Raw genomic sequence first — 25,399 nt, 5'->3', positions numbered from 1 at the left:
TCCCCATGAAATCAAAATGTATTTATTTTTGGCTTTTAGTATGAACATGTTAGCCTTACTGTTATCTATATATTTGGAGCAGTGTGCTCCAAAACAATGACAACATTTGTATTTAGAAGATATAAGCATTTAAAACGTAGCCTACATGCTGCGTCCCAATTCGCATACCGGTATTTATACTACAAAGTATTTACTTTTTTTGCTATGGACTTCATCATCTTTAACAGACTCTGTCGCTTAGTTACGTGCATCCCGTCACTGTTTAAACTGCCCTGTCAATCATCGTCACAGTTAAAATCCTCCAAATTCAATTTTATTTCCTATCGCATCGGAGAGAAATGTAGTGAGTAGCACGTTTAAATGCCATTTGTGGGTCTTTAATGCAGAGATTCTCCTCATGTGTTTGCAGTTTAAATATAATGATGCATTTAAAAGGTAATGGCGAATTGTATCATTAAAAACATTCTTAATGCTGCTGCAGGTATAATGTGGATAGTATAGAATAAATATCTTTTCTTCAGGTTAAATACTGATAATTGATCACTCAAGCCCCTTTATCTAATGCCGCGTTCCAGGTAACCCGTAACCCGTGTTTTTCCAACCTTCTACCCGTGAAAGTGGACTGGAACGGCAGCCAAACCCGTGACTTACCACCCGTGAACTCGTACTAGATCGATGTACTCCCAGTTACGAGTTTTGATGACACATAGCCCGCGAAGCAACAATGACAGCCCCTACGGATGCAGTGTTTATGAAACAAATATACAAATAACGTAAAATAAAAGGTATAACAGCTTTTCTTGCCGTCTGCGCTGTTTCTATCCTCTGTGTCCCTCAAATAAGCAGGGAGTAAGCACCTTTGGCGATAGAAATGATTGTAAATGAGCATACACCCCGTACGGTCCGCCATGCTTTTGTTTACATCTAACTACCACACAATTCCTTGCGCTCAGGCAGTTTGGCGTGACTTTGCTTGGAACACTACAAAGTCGTGAGTCGTGGTTTGAAGTTGTAATTTACGGGCTCAAAAACCTGCCTGGAACGCAGCATAAACCTCTCTACTCAACCGATGGACTCGCACATCCATCATGTTTGTAGTTTTTTTACACTGTTTATCCAAGTTTGTAGTTCTAACCGAATCCTTGTCCAACTCGCAATGGGTTGTGGGCAATATCAGCTGTTAGAGTGTACGTCGATCTGCACTTCGGATTCTGACTGGATATAGTAGACCAACCGGTCTACTCGGAATACTCTTTTCAACATACTACGATTTGGGACATACTAATTCTATTTTCAAATACTATTAGCACGGATAGTATGTGAATTGGGACGCACCAACAGTCTCTCACTTCTGCCAACATGGATCAATGATTTTGATGACATCATTCGGCACTTTAGCTTCTCATTGAGTATGAGGTCTCTGCGGAACAAAAAGAGGCGTTTCTCAATTCTGGGCATTTTCAAATTAAAATAGGCGTTTTTCAAACTCTTTACCCGATTGGCTAAAGTCGAAGTAGCCATTTTCCGTCATCAAGATGCCATGTGGAGAAGAGGATATTGCTACTGAGAGATGAAGTGCTAATGAATGTAAGTGGATTGTTCTAAATTACTAATCCGTTTAATGTGTGTGTATTTTTGCTTTCTATTTGATGAATGTTTGTCACGTTAATCGTGAAACCATTGTAGATAATAGTCACATACTTAACTTTTTCCTGCCAGTCTAATTTTAATGAAAAATTACATTGTAAATTAAGTGTAACCCAACTAACCTTACGAGAATGAACCTTGGTTTTATGATAGCAAAACCATGTTTTTTTTTTTGTTTGCATATTGATAACGATTTATATAACCACATAAATACCATAGTTAAACTATGGTTTTGTAGCATTAATTGTTGGAATAACTAAAAAATGTAAAAAATGTGTACCTTGAATGAAATGTAAGTCGCTTTGGGTAGAAGCGACTGCCAAATGCATAAATGTAAAAGTAAATGTAAATCAAAGACTTATCTTTTATCCAGACTCAGAGGAGAGATGCAAAACAGAACGGCATATGGCAAGATATTTCAGAAGATTATTAACTGTCATTTACTAAGTAAACTATTCTTTTCAGGTGGATGGGCAGTCATTTTATGCCCTTGTGGTGTGGTTTAGAGTGTGAAATGTCTCCTTCGTGCTGAAAGTCCTAGAGACTTTTCTGACATGTTGTTCTGATGGAAACACTTGCCAAACATCTCTATTTAGGATTTTGCCAGAGGTCTGGCCACCCATGCTAACATACGGAGACCAGAAGCAATGCCATTTAAACCATTTGAAGGGCGGCTGGCAGAGGATACAGAACACAATCTGAGGGTTGCACAGAGCGGAACCCATACTGTAAGCCTACCTTGGTTAAGTGACGTTGGATGAAGATGCCAACTGCCATCCAGTGACTGGATCCTCGGATCACTGTGCCCTGTATGACAAATTCCACGAGTCAAATTCTAAGGATGTGCGAGACTCACTCAGAAAGATTCAGCTTGTTCCAGAGCTTGCTGGAAGAGTTAATACACAAGCCACAGAACAACTTTTCGCAGGAATGCGGAAGAATAACTATTTCCTGAATATGATGTCGCCAACCAATCATATGTTTCTTGTCAGAAATACTTTGAACATTCAAAATGAAGAAAAAAACTAATCAATGCTGACAAAAATCCAAAAGGGCCAGTCAAAAACAAAAAGATTTGCTTGGACGTTTGGTTGTAGGTAAATACATTATATCCATACTTTACCCTGAATCTCATTTTTTTTATATACATGGCTATGCATATTTCAAGTCTTTTTGCATTTGTGTCTTTAGTTACAGAGAGCAGGGCTCCTGCAATTACCAGACTGCACCTGATAAAACCTACCAAAGCTTGCTGGGGCAAGCCACTGACTCAATCACAGCGTAAACTGGTAATATAGCAATACGATTGCAACGGTGTACAACTGCAGTCCTTAATTATGATTGCATATTTTTTATTTTTATTTGCATTTATATGACTCTTATCCTGAGCAACTTATAATAGAGAAGCATAAGCAATTTGTCACAGAGTGAGTAATATTCATATGGATGGGGATTATGTATAACATTTTTTAATTTCATGACAGATGGCTCAAGCTCTTCCATGTAATACTGATGATGAAGGGGCAGACTTAAGAACTCTGACAGAACTTTGTGAGGTTGAAGGAAATGTAAGAAACACTAGCATAATAAACATGAAACAAAAATTATAACTATGAAAGTTCCATTTAAAGTATACCCCCCTCCTTAGGTGCTGAATTCCTGCTTTTGTGTTCTGCAGCAGATTGCACTCTCACAGGTTTAACCTCAAAGTTTTAAGAGCAGAAATAAATAATAATAAAACACATTTTGATCAAATACTCAAATGAACATTTTCCCTTTTGTTTTCAGAATGTGGACATCTATCCAGTTGATAGCCATGTCATTGTAACATGGCTACCACCTATTAGTGCCAATCCCATGGACGGCTTACCTGTATGTACGGCTTAAATTTTTTTGCAAGTCTGGAAATTAATGTGGCATTCATTAAATCAGTTATTCTGTCTAATATATTTTCAATATACATGTAGCCTGAAGAACACAGATGCAGTGGTCTTTCCATCTTTTGTGCCAGGACACTGGATGCTCTGTGTGAGTCTGCTTAAATGTTATATTACTTTAATATACCGGTTGTCGTACAAAGTTAAATCAGCTACTTTTTGCATGTTATTTCTTGATGCTTGCATTTTCTAACAATTTAAAACATGGTGGCATTTTTCAGATCATGAAGCCAAAATTGAGAGAATTGTATTTTCTCAATTCTCAGAGAATGCCAGGTTTTGGTGATGGCACTTACATTGCCATATACAGGTTTTGCTTAGTGCATTGTCTAAAAATGTTACGTTCTATGGTTCGTCCTGATTTTGTGTTCAGTTCTGTTCTTTTTTCTATTTCCATTGACTTTGTTCTCATCCTGTACAATTTGAGAAACACACTTTATTTGCAATAACAAAATGTGTATTTATCCAAATTTTGCGCATCTTTGCAATGAGAAGAAAGCCATGGATAAAGCAAAGGCGGGGCAGTTCCAGTTAAACCCCACCTTTTATTTTCTAGTTTTAAGTTTCCTTGCCCATGAAATATAGTTTTGTGGTGTAGTTCTTTAAAACCCAGTTTACTGTTTGGCTGTTTACTTTTTTTTTTTTCAATATTGACAGAGAAATTGCTTAAAGTCTTTGTCCTGGGCCATGGACAGAATTCTCCTCGGAGGACCTTGAGGTATGTTGTATTTTGCACTAAAGAAAACGTTTTTACCTTTTACCGTCTTTAGTGAAGGCTTTGGAATAAATTATTTCAGATTGTTGTGTGTTGTGTGGCAAACTCTTATTTCATACATTATCATGTATAAACCTGTATACCTATGTTTAGCATGTTCCTCGACAAGAGATGTCTTGTAGCTGTGGAGTCTTCACACTAATGGTAGGAGCAATTGCTACTATTGGTTCTGTAGCTATCATTTCAGAATTTACTGATTAATACTTCATTCATGTTACAGTATGCTCTCTATTTCATCTTGGGGGGAACTTTTGACTTCTCAGAGGTGGGTTTGCCAACCGCATAAAATACATTTTTGAAAGTTTAAGAATTTTTGATAAACTTGTGCTTTTCCAAACTATAGACTGACACGTCAAATATTAGGAGATGGTGGTCTGTCCTTTTGCTGGAGCTTTACCCACCAAGGTATACATTTTTCCCTGGTATTAGTTTGTGAAAATTGATACAAAGACGTCAACAATTGGTGTCATTTTTAATTTCTTACCTGCATCCAGTCAGCCCTCATATACTGTATTTTTTCATGTATTTTCATGTCATTAATTAATTTAGGTCACTTAAGCAAAGAAAAAGGATGTGAATCAGTGCTGACAAAAGACAAGAGACTGGTATTGTTTCCTTTGTCTGAGGAGCTCTATTATTGATAATAAATGTTGCTTTTTGACTTGCTGATCTTCTATATTGTCTTTTCCCTGTAGTTGCAACCAGTGACACACCCCAGTACATACAACAGGTATGTATTTGCCATTTTACTCAACCTTTAAAGTGCAAGATGATTTTTACAACAAGATATATAGATTTTTTTTTTTTTTCATCTACAGCTTCCCCTGCTAGTTCTTCGAGCAATCTTGCTTGAGGTTGTTGTTCAGGATGGTGATGATGCAATCCGCACTCTAGCCCTCACATGCACATGCAAAGTTTCTGTTGAGAGGCTCACTTTCGGTGGTTGGACAGTAGGTTTTATTAGTGGGTTTTTTTATGCTTCCCATCTTTCATGATATCATTGTTAGGTAAATGACAGCTGTCTCTTTCTTCTACATTTAATGTATAATATTTCTCAATACATTGTTGCATTTTTGTCTGTGAATATTAGGGATGCAACAATACAGTTAGTCCACGATTCAATACATACCTCGGTTTTTAACCACGGTTTTCGGTTCGGTTCGGTTCTGATGGCTTGTCACATCAGTTTTTTGTTATTCTATTCTTAGGCAACAGGAACAGCAAGAGGTTAAGGAGAAAAAATACTATTTTTTATTGCAATACTCTTTCTTTTTTTTACTTAAAAGAATTGAAAAACCTTACTTAAACTTAAAATTTTACTTTTACTTTTTAAAAAAAAACCTTGTACACAAATATAGCCTAAAATAAATATATATAAAGATTTACACTGGCAGCTCAGAGCTGTACAGCAGCATTTAAGTATGAAATTGAATGAATAAATATAAAAATAAAACACTACATACACTTCACTATAAAATATACACTGATTCTTATTAAAGCTACTGTATTAGTTTTTCAGTCAAGAGCAGTGGGTGATTTTCTCTTTGTCTTTTGTTGTTGTATTAACAATAAAGGGATAGTTCACTCAAAAATAAAAATTCTGTCACAGAAAAATGAATAAAGGTTTGAAACAATATTAGAGTGATTAAATAATGACATAATTTTAGAGGTGAACTGTCCCTTTAAGGACAGCGTGTTCACTACTGTGCTGCTGTCAATTTAAGACTTGCGTGCAGCTAATATAGAGACACACGCCGATTTTACTTTCACTTTAGACATAACCGACTGTGTTTATGTTAACCTTGTGTGTATTTGACAGTATTAGCGCAGTAAGACGACTACTTAGTTAAGTAATCACGTGTTTGACAGGCGTTTAAAAAAGCGCATGTTAAAACCGCGCACGCGAATGAGCCGGCAAGGCTTTAAAACGCATGCAAAGAATGAACTTTCTTGATTGTGAATAACTATAGTGTTCCGTGAGTATAACTCCACCACTGACGTGTGATGTGAATGTATGTCGCGTTGTTCAGTATTGGGATGGAGGCAAATGATAGAATGTGTAGAAAAATAATTAATTCAATGCAAAACCCCAAAAAATGCAATTCACAAGCGTGTATTGAACCGTGAATGCCGTACCGAACGGTTCAATATTATATCGAGAATTGTGGCATCCCTAGTGAATGGTTGTCTTATATATATATATATATATATATATATATATATATATATATATATATATATATATATATATATATATATATATATATATATATATATATATATATATATATATATATATACATTTATCAGGTGTGGTGAACTGTAAGGCATTTAGTGAGAACTTCAGAACCCTGTACAGAATTCCCTACACAACATCCAGATGCCTCCAGTGTGATGCTCTGTACAAGGATCATGGAGCAGGCTACAGAGGGAGAGGACAACGAGGCGTGCTACAGGGGTTTTACTCCTCTGATGACTTTCAGGGATATTAAGGTATTGATTGTTTTTATGAGGCTGGTGGAAACATCTAATATTTTAAAGGTCCCATTCTTCCTGTTTCTTCGAAGCTTTGATTGTGTTTACAGTGTGCCATATAACATGTGTTCATGTTTCGCGTGTAAAAAAACACAGCATTTTTCAAACAATTTACTTATCTGTATACTGCTGTTTTCACTGTCCAAAAAACGACCGGATGATTTCCCTGTTCTATGAAGTCCCTCCTTCAGAAACACGTAACGAGTTCTGATTGTGCCAGCGGTTCCCGTGTTGTGATTCGACAGCAGCTTAGCGCACGTTGCCCGGAAAGGTCACGCCTCTTACCATAACGGGGAGATGCATGTGCTCAATGTTATTGTAAAAATGTCTATATTACCGTATCAATTTGAGCCGGAATCAGACCCGGAGAATATCGAAGAGGATCGATTACAACCTGTTCAAGAAAGACTTTTGCAGGATGTTTCACAATGGTAAGCTGTTTATTTAGTAGTTGTCATACTTTTACGTTTGGCTGTTACAAATTGTAATGTTAAATATTACAAACTGTTATAAAAGCTTGTGGTATATGATTTTCTCCGTATGTCGAATTAACGATGGTGTTGTTGAATTTTTTAAATAAGTGCATTGTTTATTCCTACCTTAGTTACACTTGAGCACAAGTTTTGATTAGTAATATGTTTTATAGGTGTACATGTGGTAACTGTGACAAAATGCCAACGGAGGTTGAAAACATCTGCTGCAAAGAAATACAAAAAGTACTGCAACACCTCCTAATTAAATAGTTTTTTGTTGTGTATAGTTCTTTTAAATTGTTTTCATCAAATAACTTTATATAAATACACTTTATTTTCACCATAAATATAGCCTTAAAAGCTGCCATGTTGTGTAAAAGAAATCATTGGCATGCATTACAATAACTTATTTATTAAAAGTTGAATGTTACCTGACTGCACATTAAATTATTACTGCCTCACATAAATGTATAGGTTTGTCGACGAATGATGCAGATTGCAGACCCACCTACATGTATGGTTCATCACCCGGGCTTTGAAGCAAACCGTTTAAACCCATATACCTTACAAAACATAAATAATATTTACAAAGCTGACTACGGACAAATGAGGCGAAGAACAGTATGTTTTTATTAAATATAATAATTAAACAATGTAAAATAACTATGGTTATATAACAAATAAAGATAAAATGTTGAAAACAATTTATTTTTTACAAACATATGTACACATATTAATGAACCATTTGTTTACTTTGTCTTTTTGGTTCAATGTCATAGGCGTTTCCGCTATGTGGCATATCGCAGCTTTGTCAGCTGGTGCTGGGGCTACTTAGGACGACATGTGAGGGTCGTCGTCCCGTCTTGTGTTGTTCGCCAGATCCGCCAGCAGTTTCCTGATCAATCTGGACAGTATGCTGGATTCCGGCCACCCCTTTACTAAACCGAGACACATGGCGGGCAATGACATCTTCCTTGGAAGGTTTTTCGAAGTCAGATGATAGGGGAGGTGGAATGGTGATCTGATGTAGTTCTTCTACATATGGTGTTGGGTCCACAATGACTTCGTGTAGTAGAAGACTCATCAGGTCATCGACATAGTCTGAAAGACAAATGTAAAACTGCTTGTGAAAGTACTGACTAAAAATATATGTTGTGCATGTTACAGTACTTTTGTTACATTTTGCTAAAAATGTGTTGTATTGAATAATTTTGTTGTTGTTGTTGTTTTTTTAATAAAATGTTCTAACTTACTAAATGTTGGGTCTGTTTTCACAGGCTTGGCAGTGCATTCCCCTTTTTTTGACTTTGGAAAAGCGATTTTGAAAACAGCCTGTCCTTGTGTTGTTGTTCCCTGTGGACGGTGGACATTCTCATTGTAGTGCATGGCTGCGAGATACAACCTGCAATCATTGAATAATAAAGAGTAAAATCATTAGTTGACCGTAATAAATTTAACTTCACGTTATTTTGATGCCATAACCAATATTACCTGCACAACATTCCTACATAAAAGAAAACTACATTTTTGGGGGCAAAACGTATAACCAGGCTGTGGAATGCCTCCAGTCTCGACGTTTGAAAGTGGTGACTGAGTTTCTCAAAGTCCTTGAGAACTCTCTTGTTGCACGTTATTTTCTCCACTTTCCTGAGTGTCACTGACCCTGTAAACAAAACACACATCAAACCTTAATTTTTAAAAAATATTTTTACAGTAAACTGTCCGTGAATGTACCCTCTATGTAGACATACCTTTTTCAAACCATTTTTTGTAATCACTTGTAGTCTTGTCCTGGTGTTCACATTTAGGAAACAGGGGGTTGTCGTGAACATGGATGTTCTGCATGTGATTAAGAAGTGATGTCCACTTTGCCACCTTTTCCGGTCCCGAAACAGAGGAAGTTGCACTCCAGTACAGATGATTTCTGATGCTTTTCAACCATTTCTTCAACACCTCACAGTCCTTACTTTGTGAAAGTTTCAGCAGTTTCTTAGACACAGCTATGAAAAGTTAAACCGAAGTTAAATATTTATTGATGGATAGTAATAAAACTGTAAACACCAGTTATCAACTTTATATTTAAAGAAAAATTGATTGATGTTTACCTTTCTCAAAGTGCCACACATCATAGTACTGAGTGATGTTGCGTTCCCTTAGGTACTTTTGAATCTGGGGATGGCGATCAGTGACTATGTACTCAACCACCAAACCACAGGATTCCAGCTTATCCAGACATCGCTTTAAACCCTCCTTTTCCACGTGGTAACTACCACCTACCTCGTTGCTCTGTCAATAGGCACATAGAATGCAAATATGAATATATAAATGTTAACATATTAAAAAAAACTAATTTAAAACATGTTAATCAATTATTGACCTGAATTAGTTGAAGAACCACAATTGAGTTGGTTTCCATATCCATCAATGTGTAACTTCCAAATTTTGCAGAGTGCCCTATGTAAAAAAAATAAAAATGAGTTATCACAGGCATAATATTGTTGAGAACTTCAGCACTATAAATATTATTTAAAACTATAAAATAAGCAGTATATATACACATTTTGTTCTCAACATTTACCTGGTGAGTCAGCACGCATATCTCCTGCTACTGCAAGTTTTCCCCTCTCTTTCAGCTGCTGAATAAAATGTTGCTGATCTCTGTTCCACTTGTGGATGATGGTAGGCTCTAAGAAATTTCTTGCATGTCTCCGGAAAGTACCATATTGCACAGTTTGGAGCTGCATGGCCTTGAAAATCTATGAAAATAACATCAATACAAAATATTTAGAAAACGTACATACTAATAACAGTAAATGTAGTATTAAATCAAGTACAATAAATAATGGAATACCTTTTGTAGTTTTGAAAAGGACCCTCCTAGAAAATATGTAGCAGCACACAATTGCAGGTTCCCCAATGGGGTACTCCCTACAACGGGCTGACTCTGCCACCGTCTGTAATGCTGACATTTTTCGCAAAGCTGGGTGAATGCAACAAAAGTACCGATTTGTCTTTGACGGACATCACATTTCGCCTTACAAACTGGACAAGACTCAAAAATCTCTCTAAGGCAGCTTTCAAAAACAATGTACTTCTTGTCACTGTAGTTGGACACAGGATCTATTCTAAAACAATAGAAAGGACATTTATTAGAAAATTAATGTAATGTCAAATGTTATTATTAGGAAACAAAATTCATTTTTAACTACTGTCAAAATGTATAAAATACTATTTACAACTAACCTCAATTCTGATTCCTGAGTGACAGACTCTGGATGAAATGTTGAGTCATGTGGCTCTACACATATCTCAGATTCTGTTTGTTTCTCTTCGTCTTCCTCCTCTAACTCCAGGCGAAGTCTCTTGCTTGGCCTGAAGATTGAGCCACGTACTGGTGTTGAAGACAGCTGGATATCCGGCAACATGGGTATCGTTTCAGTGCCAACATCCTGACTGGAAACTGTTGCCTGAATGCCTACAAGTCCAAAAATATTTTAATAATGCAATAATACTTTAAATTTAATAACTATATATTATTATTCAAAATAGTCTTTCATGCAATTACATATAATTTATCGATATGAAAACATAATACAACAAAATATGTGCCACTTCTGATATTTCATGTCTAGACTTCATACCTTTGCTTCTTACGTGGACATCCCTCAGTGTACCAACAGAAAGTTGTGTGCCCACTGATCGCATCTTTATCGATATCTGTATGGCCACTGTTTCGGTGTGTGCAGAGTCTGTCTGACATCCAGCTTCACAAATTGAAGATGTTGCAGGGAGCTCTTGGGAACTCGGTCCCTGCTGAGATGAACTCTGTAACAAAAATTTCAAATGTGTATGTAATTATGAAATAATACCAATGTATACATTTTCCATGTTCAACAGTAACGACATATTTAATTGACATTTATCAGAATACAACAGAAACAGAGCATTAGAAAAAACAGGCATGCATTCTCTATAATACATTTACTAACATGGTCCTTGATTAGATTATTACATCAAAGACTGTGGATATGCAGAGCTTGTTACTGTTTAGCACAGTTACACTTTTGTATATATGACTACTGTAGCATTATGGCTTCGCAATAAATAGGAAATAAACATGGCTTTACTACAGTAAGTAACGTCAAATAAACATAGAACAATGATTGGCGTGGCTGCAGCTGATCGAGCATATGGTTAAACCGTAAACAACAGATATAATAAATAAATAATTTAAAATGATCAATACCAACACTCAATGGTGTCTGGTTGAATTACTACACTTTTTTTAATTAATATTGTCGAATTAGTTTCAATTACCATCTAGTTAACAAAGCTAAACAGCGTTGCCCTTTGTGTAATGAGTTACAGAAACTGTTAAACGCACTTAAATAATAAAATACACTTACCGGTTGTGGTCCATAAACATAGCCTTCTCCAGACAAAGAGGGAACTGCTCCATCTTTAAGGAATAATCTTTGTGCGAATCCGGCATTAAACTGATTAAGATTGATGAAGCTGTCCTCAGTAAAATGTGCTGCACATAGTTTCAAATTTTTATTATAATTTTCGGGAACCGAGTTAAACATAAATTGTACCCATTTATCTCTAAGTACAGCGTCCCTGGGAAGGCCAAACAAAAGTGAATTTACTCCGGGATGAAAATAACAGCGTTTGGACGACATGACGAAAACACACTCTACAAACCGCTACAAACTTCCTCTTCTCGACGTGGGAGAGCAACAAGACCACGCCCCCTTTTTCGCGTATTCTTGTGGGCGGAGCTTAGAGTTTTACTAACGTCAGTAAAGCAGGATGTACCAGGATGTAGTTCGAACCAGCCGTTCGCTGTAGGCTTTGAAAGGGAACTTCTGTTAAATAAAATATCTCGCTTGGCATTGAACTTTGAGCTTTATAATTTTACAGGTATTATTTATGCTCTAACAGCAACATTACACACTAACTAAAGTTTGAAAAATGGAATCATGAAGAACGGGACCTTTAAATTAGATTCCTCTTTTTGGTTTCTGTTTTTATTACTCTTTTTGGAGAATATTGCACTTTAAATAATTTGTATTTTTTGTTTTTGTTTAGTGTTGTGGACATGTGGTTAATAAAGCGATGTTAATGTTTAAAGTTTTCTGAGTCCTCATCTTTTTAGTTTAACATGTTATATTTATGCATTTTGGACGGTCACTTAAATATTCAGAATCAGAGAGAGCTTTATTGCCAAGTGTTTTTACACACACACAAGGAATGTGTCTTGGTGATGGGCTTCCAGTACAGGAGTAAAGCACAAACTAAGTGAAGATATACATAGGATTACGCAATAAAAAACAAAGTATAACACAGTAATATTAAAAATAAAACAAAAAGTAAATGGAGCAATGGTTCTTGTGAATGTACATATGCAGATATACAGTTTAAAATGTAATTAGCAAATATTAGAAGTGCAAGCTCATTCTGTAAAAATGATAAGAATGCACTAATGTGCCTCTGTATTTGTCAAGTTGATATATAAAAAACGAATACACTTAAAATAATAAAGTTAATTAAAAATAAATAAGACACCCATTTTAAATGTGATTCTTAATTGGTCTACGGAAGGTATTGGACATGAATGATGCTGATCTGTTAGTGAAGTTATGACACATTAATAGCTTTCATGAAGGTTTACACAAAACACAAAATTGTCATATATTTGCCTAATATAAATAAAGTGCATATTGTGTGCCATATGTTATGTTCTGTGCTATTTGCATATTTTCAATCGCAACAGCTGTCTAGTACTTTTACTGCAGATTATGGCATGACTGCAAAACGGTTTATGAGATCTTTTGATCATGTTTGTAGTTTTATATAATATAGTTTGTAGCCTTGTCTGTGCTTATCCGTAATTACAACAATACTGCAATATAGTTCTCATCACTGACTTTAATCAGTAACTGATGTGAGGTTGGACTGGGCTACAATCATCACCTGTCACATATTTTCTTAAGGCTAAGAATTCGTAAAGAAAACGTATATGTAAAAGATTGTATTTGAAGGGACAGCCATTTGTAGTCGTGTCCGAAACTATAGTAGACATTAAGTGCACTAATTATATCCCACATTGCACCGCGATAACGAGTGTAGGCCTACAGTCGATGTGCACTCAACGGCTGTCCAAATTCGCTCACTTGTTTTAATTCACTCCTTCAAGTGAATGGATTCAGCCATAGCAATAGTTAGATCGCGAGACAGAAAAAAAAAAAAAAAGGCTTTCAGGGCTTCCATACTTTTTTGATTGGATGGTTAAAAAAATACCCATCCCAGTCTGAAAACGCCCCAGAATGGGGAGACACCCCTTTTTGTTCCACAGAGACCTATACTTGTTCTCATTCAATTTTCTGTCCAATCAAATGTTCTCTAGAATCTAAAGCGTCCCGCCCCCTACATTATAAATAGAAGCTAAAATGGGTCCTTTGTTCACACATGTACTTTTTTCTTTATTGTGAATGGCACGTAGTGCATTATATAGGGGAGAGGGCACGATTCAGACTGTGAAATGCTTTTCATTGGGGCGAATGAAGTCTGGTTTCACGTTAGTGTTACCGTTCCAATAACACTAAAAGAGATGCAACCATGATCGGATGATACGAGTAAGTAATTTGTAACTCTGATGATGAGAGCAGTCTCAGTACTATGATACGGTCTAAATCCTGCCTGGAAATCCTCGCAGATATAATTTCTCTATAAAGCTTGGTTTATACTCGACACGTCCGCAAAAGCGTGATGGGCGGTAGTGCACGTTGAGGGCGCGAGACCCCTTTTCACTTGGTGCACGGCAAATTTTTTAACTTTGCGCAGTTCCGCATCCGAAGATGCGCAAATTCGAAGCAAATATAGCCGAGCATTACAACACACCGGCACCCATTTAATGAACATAAAGGTCCATGTTTAATGAAAAAGGTGCTTACTTGTGTTTAATTTGTGGAGGTGTGCACAGTTACTGATTTATACTTGTGCGTTGGACTGTGCTGTAGCCTCTACGGCATGGGCTACGCGTTGATTTTCATTTATACTGCTGCGTCGTTGTCCGCATCGACGTGCAATTGAACATGCAGAGGGAGCATGTGTACCCCTGAGACCAATCACAGCGCTAGCGGTCCGCATAGAATTGACGTGTTATTACATTTTTGGAGAGGTGCACATCAGGGTACGTTGAAGGCTATGCGTGCTACACACAGCCTTTGACGTAGCTACGGCGTACAGCCGATGCAGAAGTATAAATTGGTTTATACTCACCATGTCCACACGAGTGCGAAGGTGTGTGCAGCAAAATGCTGTCATCGCGGAGTGGACGGTACTGCGCGTTGAGAGCGTTGAGAAAATAAAGATCCATGTTTAATAATAATGTTCACAAAACACCTAGTTGTGAGTATACTGCCTAATATTCTAGTATTATTTGCAGAGATGAGAGATTTGAGATTGGTCTGTAGTTAACTCATTCAAGTTGTGTTTTTGGAGAAGAGGATCTATGATACTTTCAGTATCTTAGTCAGTATAGGGTCTAATATGCATGTTGTTGATTTAGATGATTTAACAAGTTTAGACAGCTTTTCCTCTCCTATAGCAAAAAATGAAAAAAAAAATGTCCTCAGTGTCATAATCACCAGTGAGTGCCCGTGATTGCCATCATTACTCCACTTCGGACTATTGTCATTCCCTCACAAACTACATTTCCCATAACTCACTGCCCAGACCCATCAACCCTGATTAAATTCCCCTGTGTCTCTGGTTACCTTGTCATTCACTGCAAAAGTCTTGTTTGTTGTAAAACTGCATTTCTGAGCATTAAAAATGTATAAATCATTCTCTGTGTTCATTAAATAGATCAATCAAGACAAAATGTTGTTTCTGTTTTATTTCTCTGTTTTACAATCTAGTGCACTTAGTAAATAAGTAAATGGCATGAATATATCTAATTCAATAAAGACATTTAGCACACAATCCATCCTAAGAGAAATAAACTACAATGATTTTATTTACTCTGTAAGAGTCGTTGACTGGTTAAGATTTACCTCTAAATCTAAATGTTTTCCAAGCTTTTCACCAAATTAAGCAAACTCCATAGAAAATACAAAATTTTTCTTATCTCACACAGGTTTTTGACATGAAAATGAATGTTGCTCACTTGCAATATTTCTTCATATGCATTTGAAGGCTTGATAAATGTTTAAAACTCTTCTCACACTGAGTACAGTGGTACGGCTTCTCTTCAGTATGAACTCGCTCATGTGATTTCAGGGCTCCAGAATGAATAAATCTCTTGTCACAGTATGAGCACTTGTAAGGTCTTTCTCCAGTATGAGTTCTTTGGTGCTGTTTCAGATTGCCAGATGTAGTAAAGCTCTTCCCACAGTCACAACACACATGATCTCTCACTCCATTATGTGTTTTCTGGTGCTGTTTAAAACTGTTCAGCCATGAAAAACTCTTTCCACAGAGAGAACACACATAAGGTCTCTCATCTGAATGAACTTTCAGGTGTTGTTTTAGATTTGAGGACGAATTAAACTCTTTACCACACTGATCACAGTTAAATGTTTTTTCTCCAGAGTGACAGATCAGATGATTTCTGAGACTTGATGCTTGAGAAAAACTATTTCCACACTGAGAGCATGTATACGGTTTCTCTCCAGTGTGAACTCTCATGTGTGTGTTAAGGTCTCCTTTTTTCTTGAAACTCTTTCCACACTGAGAGCAGGTGTGCAGCCGTTTGGCTTCGGTTTCTTGAGTTTTGAAGTCACAGAGTTTCTTAACTTCATTTAGTTTGTGTAGTTGCTCCATCACTTCCATCTGGTCTAAAATAAACATATTAAGCAGTCAGAGTCAGTTTAATGAGGTTAAATGATAAAATTAAAGACACTTAGCAGAAAAAGAGACCTGTCGGCGTGAGTAATAGGGTGGGGGGAAATCGATTCATGTGAATTACGATTCTATATTCTACCAATTCGCACAATAAGCTGCAAAAAAGAACTGAGTGCAGTGCTGGCGCTGACGAACACACAACTTTGTTCTCAAAGTTGATGTCACAAGGGGGAAAAATGGGCAAGCGTAAGGATTTGAGCGAGTTTGACAAGGGCCAAATTGTGATGGCTAGACGACTGGGTCAGGGAATCTCCAAAACTGCAGCTCTTGAGGGGAGTTCCCGGTCTGCAGTGGTCAGTCTCTATCAAAAGTGGCCCAAGGAAGGAACAATGGTGAACCGGCGACAGGGTCATGGGCGGCCAAGGCTCATTGATGCACGTGAGGAGTGAAGGCTGGCCCGTGTGGTCTGATCAAACAGACGAGCTACTGTAGCTCAAATTGCTCAAGAAGTTAATGCTGGTTCTGATAGAAAGGTGTCAGAATACACAGTGCATCACAGTTTGTTGCGTATGGGGATGCATAGCAACAGACCAGTCAGGGCGCCCATGCTGACCCCTGTCCACCACTGAAAGCACCAACAGTGGCACGTGACCATCAGAACTGGACCAAGGAGAAATGGAAGAAGATGGCCTGGTCTGATGAATCACGCTTTCTTTTACTTTACTTCGCTTTTTCGATTTGAAACCAAATCTTCCGCGATCATCTTGTCTATCAGCTCTTCACTCTCGTGATGACTGAAATCTGACTCCTGCTGCGTTTGTGCTGCGAATCTCGTTCGGCTCATGCTGCACGTTCAGTTTTTAACAGTATTAACTACTGTTCTCTAACTGAACTAAATTATTTTTACTAGGCTACTATAAAATATCAAAATGATGGTGGGGGCAGTGCCGCAGTAGGCAAGTGATGTAACCCGTATTGAGCCTGAACACCGGCAACACTGACTATTGCAGTAAGCCTAATATTACCCGTTATTATCAATCTAAATCAATCTACTGAAATATAGGAGCTTTTTACAGGGACGTAACAGACCTGTGTGTTTTGTATCACTAGTGCAGTGTCCATTCTCGAAGAATATATGCCCTGCCCACGTGAGGCGCACCGCTTCTCGAGAGTTCTGCCTTTATTAGAGAGAAGAATATGTTCAGCCCCCTCCCTCAGAAGCTTCGAATATTCGTTGTTGATTACTACCAAAGCTTCAAAGCTCAAAAAATGGTATTCGGACCAGCCCTAATGTAATGGACACCAACCTGTTTGTTCCTCAGTATCTTCATGTTTTATTCTGGATGGTTCTGGATAACTCATGTCTTCAATCTCCTCTTTAATAAACTCCATCTTTAACAGTCACACAGATTTCAGCTGCTACACCTGGAGTTTGTCCTTCTCTTGTAGGATGAAGAGATCTGCCAAATTAAAAAAGAAGTTACTGAATGTATACTGAAATACTATTTATATTTAAATTAAGTAGGGCTGGTCCGAATACCATTTTTTTGAGCTTCGAGGCTTCGGTAGTAATCAACATTTAATATTTGAAGCTTCGGAGGGAGGGGGCTGAACATATTCTTCTCTTTAATAAAGGCACGAATCTCGAGAAGCAGCATTCCTTATGTGGGCAGGGCTTATTTGCTCCGAGAACAGACACTGCACTAGTGATACAAAACACACAGGTCTGTTACGTCCCAGTAAAAAGCTCCTATATTTCACAATAGATTTATTTAGATTGATAATAACGGGTAATAAGCTTGCTGTGATAGTCAGTGTTGTCGTGGTTCAGGCACCACACGGTTACATCACTTGCCTACCGCGGACCGCCCCCACCGTCGTGTTGATATTTTATTAGTAAAAATTATTTAGTTCAGTTAGAGAACAGATTAACTACAATTAAAAACTGAACGTACTGTGTGAGCCAAACGAGAGTGGTAGCACATCAGCAGCAAGAGTCAGATCTCAATCATCAGAGTGAGGAGCTGAATGACAAGAGGATCGCAGAAGATTTGGTTTCAAATCGAAATGTAAAAGCACCTATTTAAGGGAGTTTGTCATTGTACTGTTTTGTAGTGTTTTTCCTTAAGAATAATAGGCTAATGAACCCACCCACCATTCAAGCAACCTGCCTCCGAATTGGCACTAATTCTAAACCGAAAGTAAAATGCGCCCGGCCGCACAGGCATTCATTCACAATTTTCTCACCGTCACATCCCTAACGGGTAAAAAGGCTAATACACTTTGATTCTATTATTCTATTTTCCAATGCAGCTTAACCCAAAATACAAGCTCAGGCATAAGCTCAGGCAGTTGTGTGCTCAGACAGAGAATACTCAGTTGCAGGGAACACTTAGACTGAGAAGAGGCAAATATAGTTATTAAGTAGAACTAGGTTGGGTTCCTCAACGGTCCACCCTATTAAAAACGGCTAAGATATAAGATAATTGTAAAAAATAGATTTTATAGTGTAAACATATTCAAGCGCGAATGAGAACTGTTTCGAGGGGGATGCCGGGTAAAAAAAACAAAAACAAACAAATATTTAAAACCCAAAATTGAAAATCGAACACCAACCCACCGAACGAATATTCAAATATTCTGGTCCAGCCCTAAAATTAAGTGAACAAATGTTTTCTGTTGGAAATATAGAGTATCTGGATACAGTTAGACATTAACGGCATTTTTAAAATAAAGTTGTTTAATTGCTGTCCAACGTCTTTGTCTGTTTTCACCTCATTCATTATGGTGATGTCTGAGATCTTCTGTGGCACGTTAAAGGGTTATTCACCCAAAAATGAAAATCCTATGCCGTATATGACATTCTTCTTTCAGACGAAATACAATATCTACAATTCACACAAATCAATATCTAGCTTCCGCCAGACTGCCTTCCGTATTAAACTCACGAAGAAAGTGTAACGCCTCTTGCAGTTCAAAACACTTACACTACGTCAAACGTCGCGTCAATTAAGTTTTTCCGTAAGTTGACTATGAAAGGCGGTCTGGCGGAAGTTAGGTATTTTACTCTATAAAGTTTGAATATGGATATTTTTCTTTTAAAAACGCATCACTTCGCTTCAGAAGGCCTTTATTAACCCCCCGGAACCGGAGTTTATAATGGATCGATGCACTTTTTTGGGCTCCCATTCACTGCCATTATAAAGTCAGTATAATATATATATATATATATATATATATATATATATATATATATATATATATATATATATATATATATATATATATATATATATATATATATATATATTTTTTTTTTTTTTTTTTTTATTTATTTTTTTTTTTTTTTATATATAACTCTGACTGTATTCGTCAGAAAGAATAATGTCATATACACCTAGGATGACTTGAGGTTGAGTAAAGTGGGTAAATTATGGGGTAATTTTCATTTTTGGGTGAACTATCCCTTTAAGCATATTTTATTGTCAAGAGGCAAAATCTGTGAAAAACTCTCTGCCAACATATTATTACACTCTAATAATAAACAAGGACACACAACACATTTCATTACATTGGTCCTTAAACACGTAAATTGATTAATGTTTAACTCTAATCTAGAAACATCTCTCACCTGCAGACAGGAAATACGGCATCCGGAGAAAATATTCCACATTTGTCCTTCATTCACGATCGTTAATTGGCACATCATGACACCATTCCGTCGCTTTTGCATTCTGCCGACTGTCAGCCCTTCAAAATAAACTTGTTTCCATCTCTATATCTTTCAGTTACTGTTGTCAGACAACGGGACGAATATGAAATAGTGACTGAAACGCGTCCCACACGTTAACCAGCCGTCACTTCCAAGCAGCTGCTCTTCACTAAAATCCTGATTAATAATCGAGACGTCTGACAAAATCACCATACACATAAGATAAAGACAGTTGCTTTGACTTCGGATATATTTAGACATAAAATGATCGCTCAGGAATGAAGCAACAGCATTCCTTTCTTCTTTCTTCTTCTGACAGACTCGAATGCGCTCTTCCTCTCAGCCCTACTTTCTTCTGCGCATGCTCAGTACGCGCGGTCATTCTTCTTAAAGGGGCCGCATATTAAATGAATAAAGTAAATTACAGGGCGCATTCTGGGTCTTAGCGCTAGTTATTATAGACATTTTGTAAGCTTTATTTTCCAATCGCTGAACACAATGCAGACACACTTTTGGCAAAGGTTTAACCTCCTTGCATGATTTGTTGTTTTAGAAAGTTACAAGTTGTGGAGGAATTCCTTTGAAGAAATGTCATTTCTATTCACTAAATTAGCATGTTAAAACAGACATTTCCAGGGCTCTCAAGTCTCACGCATTGGGCGTGAGACACACGCATTTCAACCCGTTCACACGCTCACACGCCACACCTTGTATTTCTCACGCAGAGAAATTTCCAGGATAATGTCCACCAAATTGCGCTGCTATTAGAGGAATCAAGTGACTTCCACATATAGAGCTCAGAAGGCCCTGCCACGCACCAGCCAATCAAATAAAAAATACAGCTTCCGAACAGCCAATCAGAAAATAGCATTGCTGTATCCGGGTAAGATTTAGATATTCCCGCAACAACAAAGTTTACATTCTGCCACCTACTGGTGGTTTAGTTTAGTGTTTTCTTTCCAACATTTCTTAATTGTATATTCAAAAATATTCTTAATTTTATATTCAAAAATATTTAAAACAATCTCATAGAATTTTTCAGTGTAAATTATTTAATTTGATTGACAACAGCCCTACAGTGTCTTATTAATAGATCAAATTTAAGTATATAAAATGAAAACTGAAGCATAGCCTATATTTAATAAGATTATGGGAAAATGCCCTTCATAAAAGGTAAAAATATCAAAAAGATATGCAGATTTAAATATCTCAAATCTGATTGAACACTGGTGAGACTATTGCTTCAGAATAAATTATATTTACAACACAGTAAATTCTGCAAAAAAATATTCCAAATTATTATGGATTATTAATTTACCTCTTCCCTGACATCTTTCTTTGAAATAGAGAAATGCAAGAATTAATACTATGCACACGCACGCACGCACGCACACACACACACACACACACACACACAGAAATGTTAAATTAAATAAAATACAAATATTATTATTTATTTATTTATTTATACAAATTAGTGTCATTTTTCAGATCAGAACCCCCACCCAAACCCCTGCTGCCGTCGCCAAAATCTCACTCTGAACTCAGTTCAAAACTTGAGAGCCCTGCATTTCAACTGACCCGAAGCAGACATAGCTGAAGTGATTTGAAATTGTCTTGGTCTGGAGCAAGGTTTACTTAAGGAAACATGAAAATAAGTGGAGCAGTCTTATATCTGCCCCAATTACTCAATTAGGCCCCGTCCACACGAAGCCAGAACTTTCCCTATCCGATCTTTTTTTTTTCCTCATTTCAAGAAATATCTGCGTACACACGGGAGCATGAAAACGGCTCAAAACGATGTAGTATACATGCCAGGCCAGTGTGTGGCACTGTAATTCTGCCACAGAAATACACTAAAAACGGAGAAGAAGAGTTGTGGCTAGAAGGGGTACGGCAACAGTTGGAGGTGAGGTAAAATCTCACAATAAAATAACAATAAATAAATTTGCTACTTACCAGATGTGTTTTATTAACGCATACACCTACCCCAACCCTAAACATACCCTTACAATAATGCAAATACAGTAATTAAACAACGCAGTATTGATGTGCGCATGCCCAGTGCCCGTAGTTGTATCCCTTCAAGTCTTCCCCGTGCAGGACGTGGTGTGATGACATCACCGTTTCACAAAATATACGGATTGGCTGTTTACACGAAACCGCAAGAGTGTCGTTTTCAGATTTATCCACTTTAGGACCCGGTTTCAAAAAATAGTGGTTTCAGTCTCCCAAAACGCCGGATCCGTGTGGACGAAACGCCAATACGATAAAAAATTATACGTATACAGTGATACGCGTCTCCGTGTGGACGGGCCCTTAGAGCGCACTGCAGTTTCATTAATCACCACAGATTTACATTGGAAAACTCTGGGGGAGCTGTAGAGCTGGGGAGGATTGCAGCTGGACCACATGTCTGTTGTCAGGGCCAAATATTCTACATCACCCAGCTCTTTCGTGATGTTACTTCTGACTTCATTAAAAAGGTTTGGGGTAGCCATCTTGCAGAAATATTTCCAACCTGGCAGCTCGTCTTGTTTATCAAAGGTATGCAGCATGGCCTTGAATGACACCATTTCTTTGGCCAGAAAGCAAGTTACCGCATCTGTCAACTGCCTCCATCTGTCACTGTCGGTTTAATATTTAGTGCTTTTTGCAAAAGCCCCAGTTATCTGCTGATCCTGGCTAGCTTTTTTGCTAGACCCAGCACGTGCAGGCAAGGTGGCATATTCTGCTGGATGGCGCACATGCAAGTAGTCATGAAGATTGGTCGTCTGCCCATCTTTTGCACTGATCACACGAGCAGATCTTGCACACACAACTTCAGTCGGTCTTGGCTGTCCACTCTCATCAGGTCTAAATCTAAATAAATTGCCATATAGGTGAAGTAGTACCCTTTTTAGCAAACAATACCAACACCATTGTATCAACTCTTCTTAAGTGGAAGGAAGCTACTTTTTTCCCCCCTTACGTGTAACCTATTGGAAAGCCCGGATGAGTAATTAGTTGTGTTAGTAAAATAACGAAATTATAGATTTTAAGTAGAATTTTTTTTATGTTAAGAGATATAATAAAATAAAAAGTGCTAATAGTGCACAACCTATTGGAAAGCCCGGATGAGTCATTAGTTGGGTTAGTAAAATAACGAAATTATAGTTAAGTAGAAAATAGTATTTATGTAAAGAGATATAGTAAATAATTGAGCATTTCAAACAAGCTTCTTTCATGTTGTCATTATGGGGTATTGTTTGTAGAATTTTGAAGAAAATAATGTATTTAATCCGTTTTGGAATAAGGCTGTAACATAACAAAATGCAGAAAAAGTGAAGCGCTGTGAATACTTTCCTGATGCACTGTACACCTAGGATGGCTTGAGGATGAGTGGGGTTATTTTCATTTTAAAACGAATCCTTTAAGTAAGTAGGCCCTACTTATTCAAATTAAGTACCTACTCAGTGAGTATGCAGTTTCGAACGCCACCACCCTCTATTTCCAGTTCACTTTCTAATCCTCTCTGCTCCAGTCACAACCCAGTGTTGCCAACTACTATCTAAGGTGCATTTGCGCCACCTACTGGAGTGTAGAGCAATGCGTATGGGAAAAGTGAATAAATTCCCAAATCCTGTTTTTCTGTAGCCTGGCTGCGCCCTCCTACGTATTTCCGCTCAATTTTCATTTTCCTTCAGTACCCCGTCTGGGATTGCGGTATATTCTCTGGTTTTCTCCGGTCAAATTTTAACGGGTCCAAACCATAGACAGTAAAAGAAATGGACACAGCGACCCCATAGACTTCGACGGAGAGAATTTAAAGGGTTAGTTCACCCAAAAATGAAAATTCTGTCATTAATTACTCACCCTTATGTCATTCGACACCCGTAAGACCTCCGTTCATATTCGGAACACAAATGAAGATGTTTTTGTTGAAAGCTGATGGCTGAGAAAGGCTTCAGTACATTTACACTCCCAAGACCGATAAAAGGCACTTAAAATGTCGTTACAAAGTCCATCTCACGCGAGATGGACTTTGCGACGACAATAGTTTTTGTGCGCAAAAAAAAAATCAAAATAACACCTTTATCCAGCTTGTTATTGCCTTCCACGTGTGCCTCCACGACGCATGTGCGAGAATATGACGTAGCGCCGGGGTTCGGGAATCCATGAAATGCACACTTAAGCCCCATTTTGAGCACTACGCCGAGACCTAAAGCACGATCAATGTAGAATCCAACAGCTGAGATACGCGCGTCTTCTTCTGATTGTAAACAAATCACTTCTGGGTCATGTGTCCGAACGCCGGATCTGCGTCATATTCTCGCGCATGCGTCGTGGAGGCACACACGGAAGACAAGAACAAGTTGGAAAAAGGTGTTATTTTGATTTTTTTTGCACACAAAAACTATTGTCGTCGCATCGTAAGATTATTGTAGAGTCACTGTGGTGAGATAGACTTTGTAACGATGTTTTAAGTGCCTTTTATCGGTCTTGGGAGTATAAGTGTACTGAATGCCAATGGAGGCCTATCTGAAGCCTTTCTCAGCCATCAGCTTTCAACAAAAATATCTTCATTTGTGTTCCGAATATGAACGGAGGTCTTACGGGTCTCGAACGACATGAGGGTGAATAATTAATGACAGAATTTTCATTTTTGGGTGAACTAACCCTTTAAGTCACACTAGGAGCACTTACTTCCTGATGGCTGGGCGTACTGCGCAGCCTCAGACTGAGCTTGATGACGTAGATGTGACGTGATCAGCCTGTCCGACAGTGGCAAGTGTTCTAGTAGTTGTGCAACATAAAATCTGAATCACCGAATCTTGCAGTGACAGAGAGAGTGAGCAGGAGCAACTTTTGATGAGTGAAGCAGGATCTGCAACATCTCTATCTGCGTTTATGCCTCCACATCCCCCCGATTGCCTCATAGACAGTAAAAGATTGCCTACGAGCTTCTCCTCGGGTCTATACGGTAATTTGCTCAACAGCGCGACACAGTCGCGTGGTTATGACGCAATCGTTAGCCTATATTTTACAAGAACAGCTTCAACGGGGCGATGGTGTAAGATACATGGTAATGGAGCCTTTTATACATTGTCATGTTTGTTTAAACAATGGACGAATGGAGTCTTTAAACGCCTCAGATGTTAAGATATTCACTGTCAAAGTGAGGCCAAAATGAATGGGAGTCAATGGGATGCTAACAGCAGGTGATGGCTTGGTTAGCAATGGCCACGCCTATGGGTGGTACGCTTTCCGGGGGCTGGGCTACCCCCTTGGTCCAAACAGCGAACAGAGGAAGTGGCTGAGAACGATGACCTTGATGTTGTGCGCTAGTTTGAGACTGGTTTGAGATGACATACGTCACGACCAAACGTTAGCGATTGGTTATAGCAGATCCAATAGTTTTAAACTTCAACAGAGTACCCGCCTTCAAGGAAGTTAATGCTTGTCAATGGAGAGTGGCAAGACTCTTCGT

The 25,399-nt window shown here is 37.9% G+C and overlaps 2 protein-coding genes across 2 annotated transcripts; both read right to left on the bottom strand.

Annotated features, from left to right (window-relative positions):
* Nucleotides 1-7,980: 7,980 nt before the first annotated feature.
* On the bottom strand, nucleotides 7,981-12,098 carry LOC307129922 (uncharacterized protein). The gene is made up of 11 exons (XM_079822718.1): nucleotides 11,774-12,098; nucleotides 11,009-11,192; nucleotides 10,611-10,842; nucleotides 10,219-10,492; nucleotides 9,946-10,123; nucleotides 9,745-9,821; nucleotides 9,473-9,653; nucleotides 9,119-9,367; nucleotides 8,859-9,030; nucleotides 8,621-8,769; nucleotides 7,981-8,468 (listed from the first exon to the last, which is right to left on the bottom strand). The coding sequence occupies exons 1-11, from the start codon at nucleotides 12,047-12,049 to the stop codon at nucleotides 8,179-8,181; spliced, it is 2,262 nt and encodes a 753-aa protein (XP_079678844.1). The 5' UTR covers nucleotides 12,050-12,098; the 3' UTR covers nucleotides 7,981-8,178.
* Nucleotides 12,099-15,391: 3,293 nt separating this feature from the next.
* On the bottom strand, nucleotides 15,392-20,290 carry LOC307130000 (uncharacterized protein). Its single transcript, XM_079822830.1, has 3 exons — nucleotides 19,849-20,290; nucleotides 17,525-17,677; nucleotides 15,392-16,210 (listed from the first exon to the last, which is right to left on the bottom strand). Exons 2-3 carry the CDS (start codon nucleotides 17,607-17,609, stop codon nucleotides 15,537-15,539), a joined length of 759 nt encoding a protein of 252 aa, XP_079678956.1. The 5' UTR covers nucleotides 17,610-17,677; nucleotides 19,849-20,290; the 3' UTR covers nucleotides 15,392-15,536.
* Nucleotides 20,291-25,399: the final 5,109 nt, after the last annotated feature.

The sequence above is a fragment of the Gobio gobio genome (assembly GCF_949357685.1).
Source record: "Gobio gobio genome assembly, chromosome: 8".
NCBI lineage: Eukaryota > Metazoa > Chordata > Actinopteri > Cypriniformes > Gobionidae > Gobio > Gobio gobio.
This window is presented reverse-complemented; position numbering and strand designations above follow the sequence as displayed.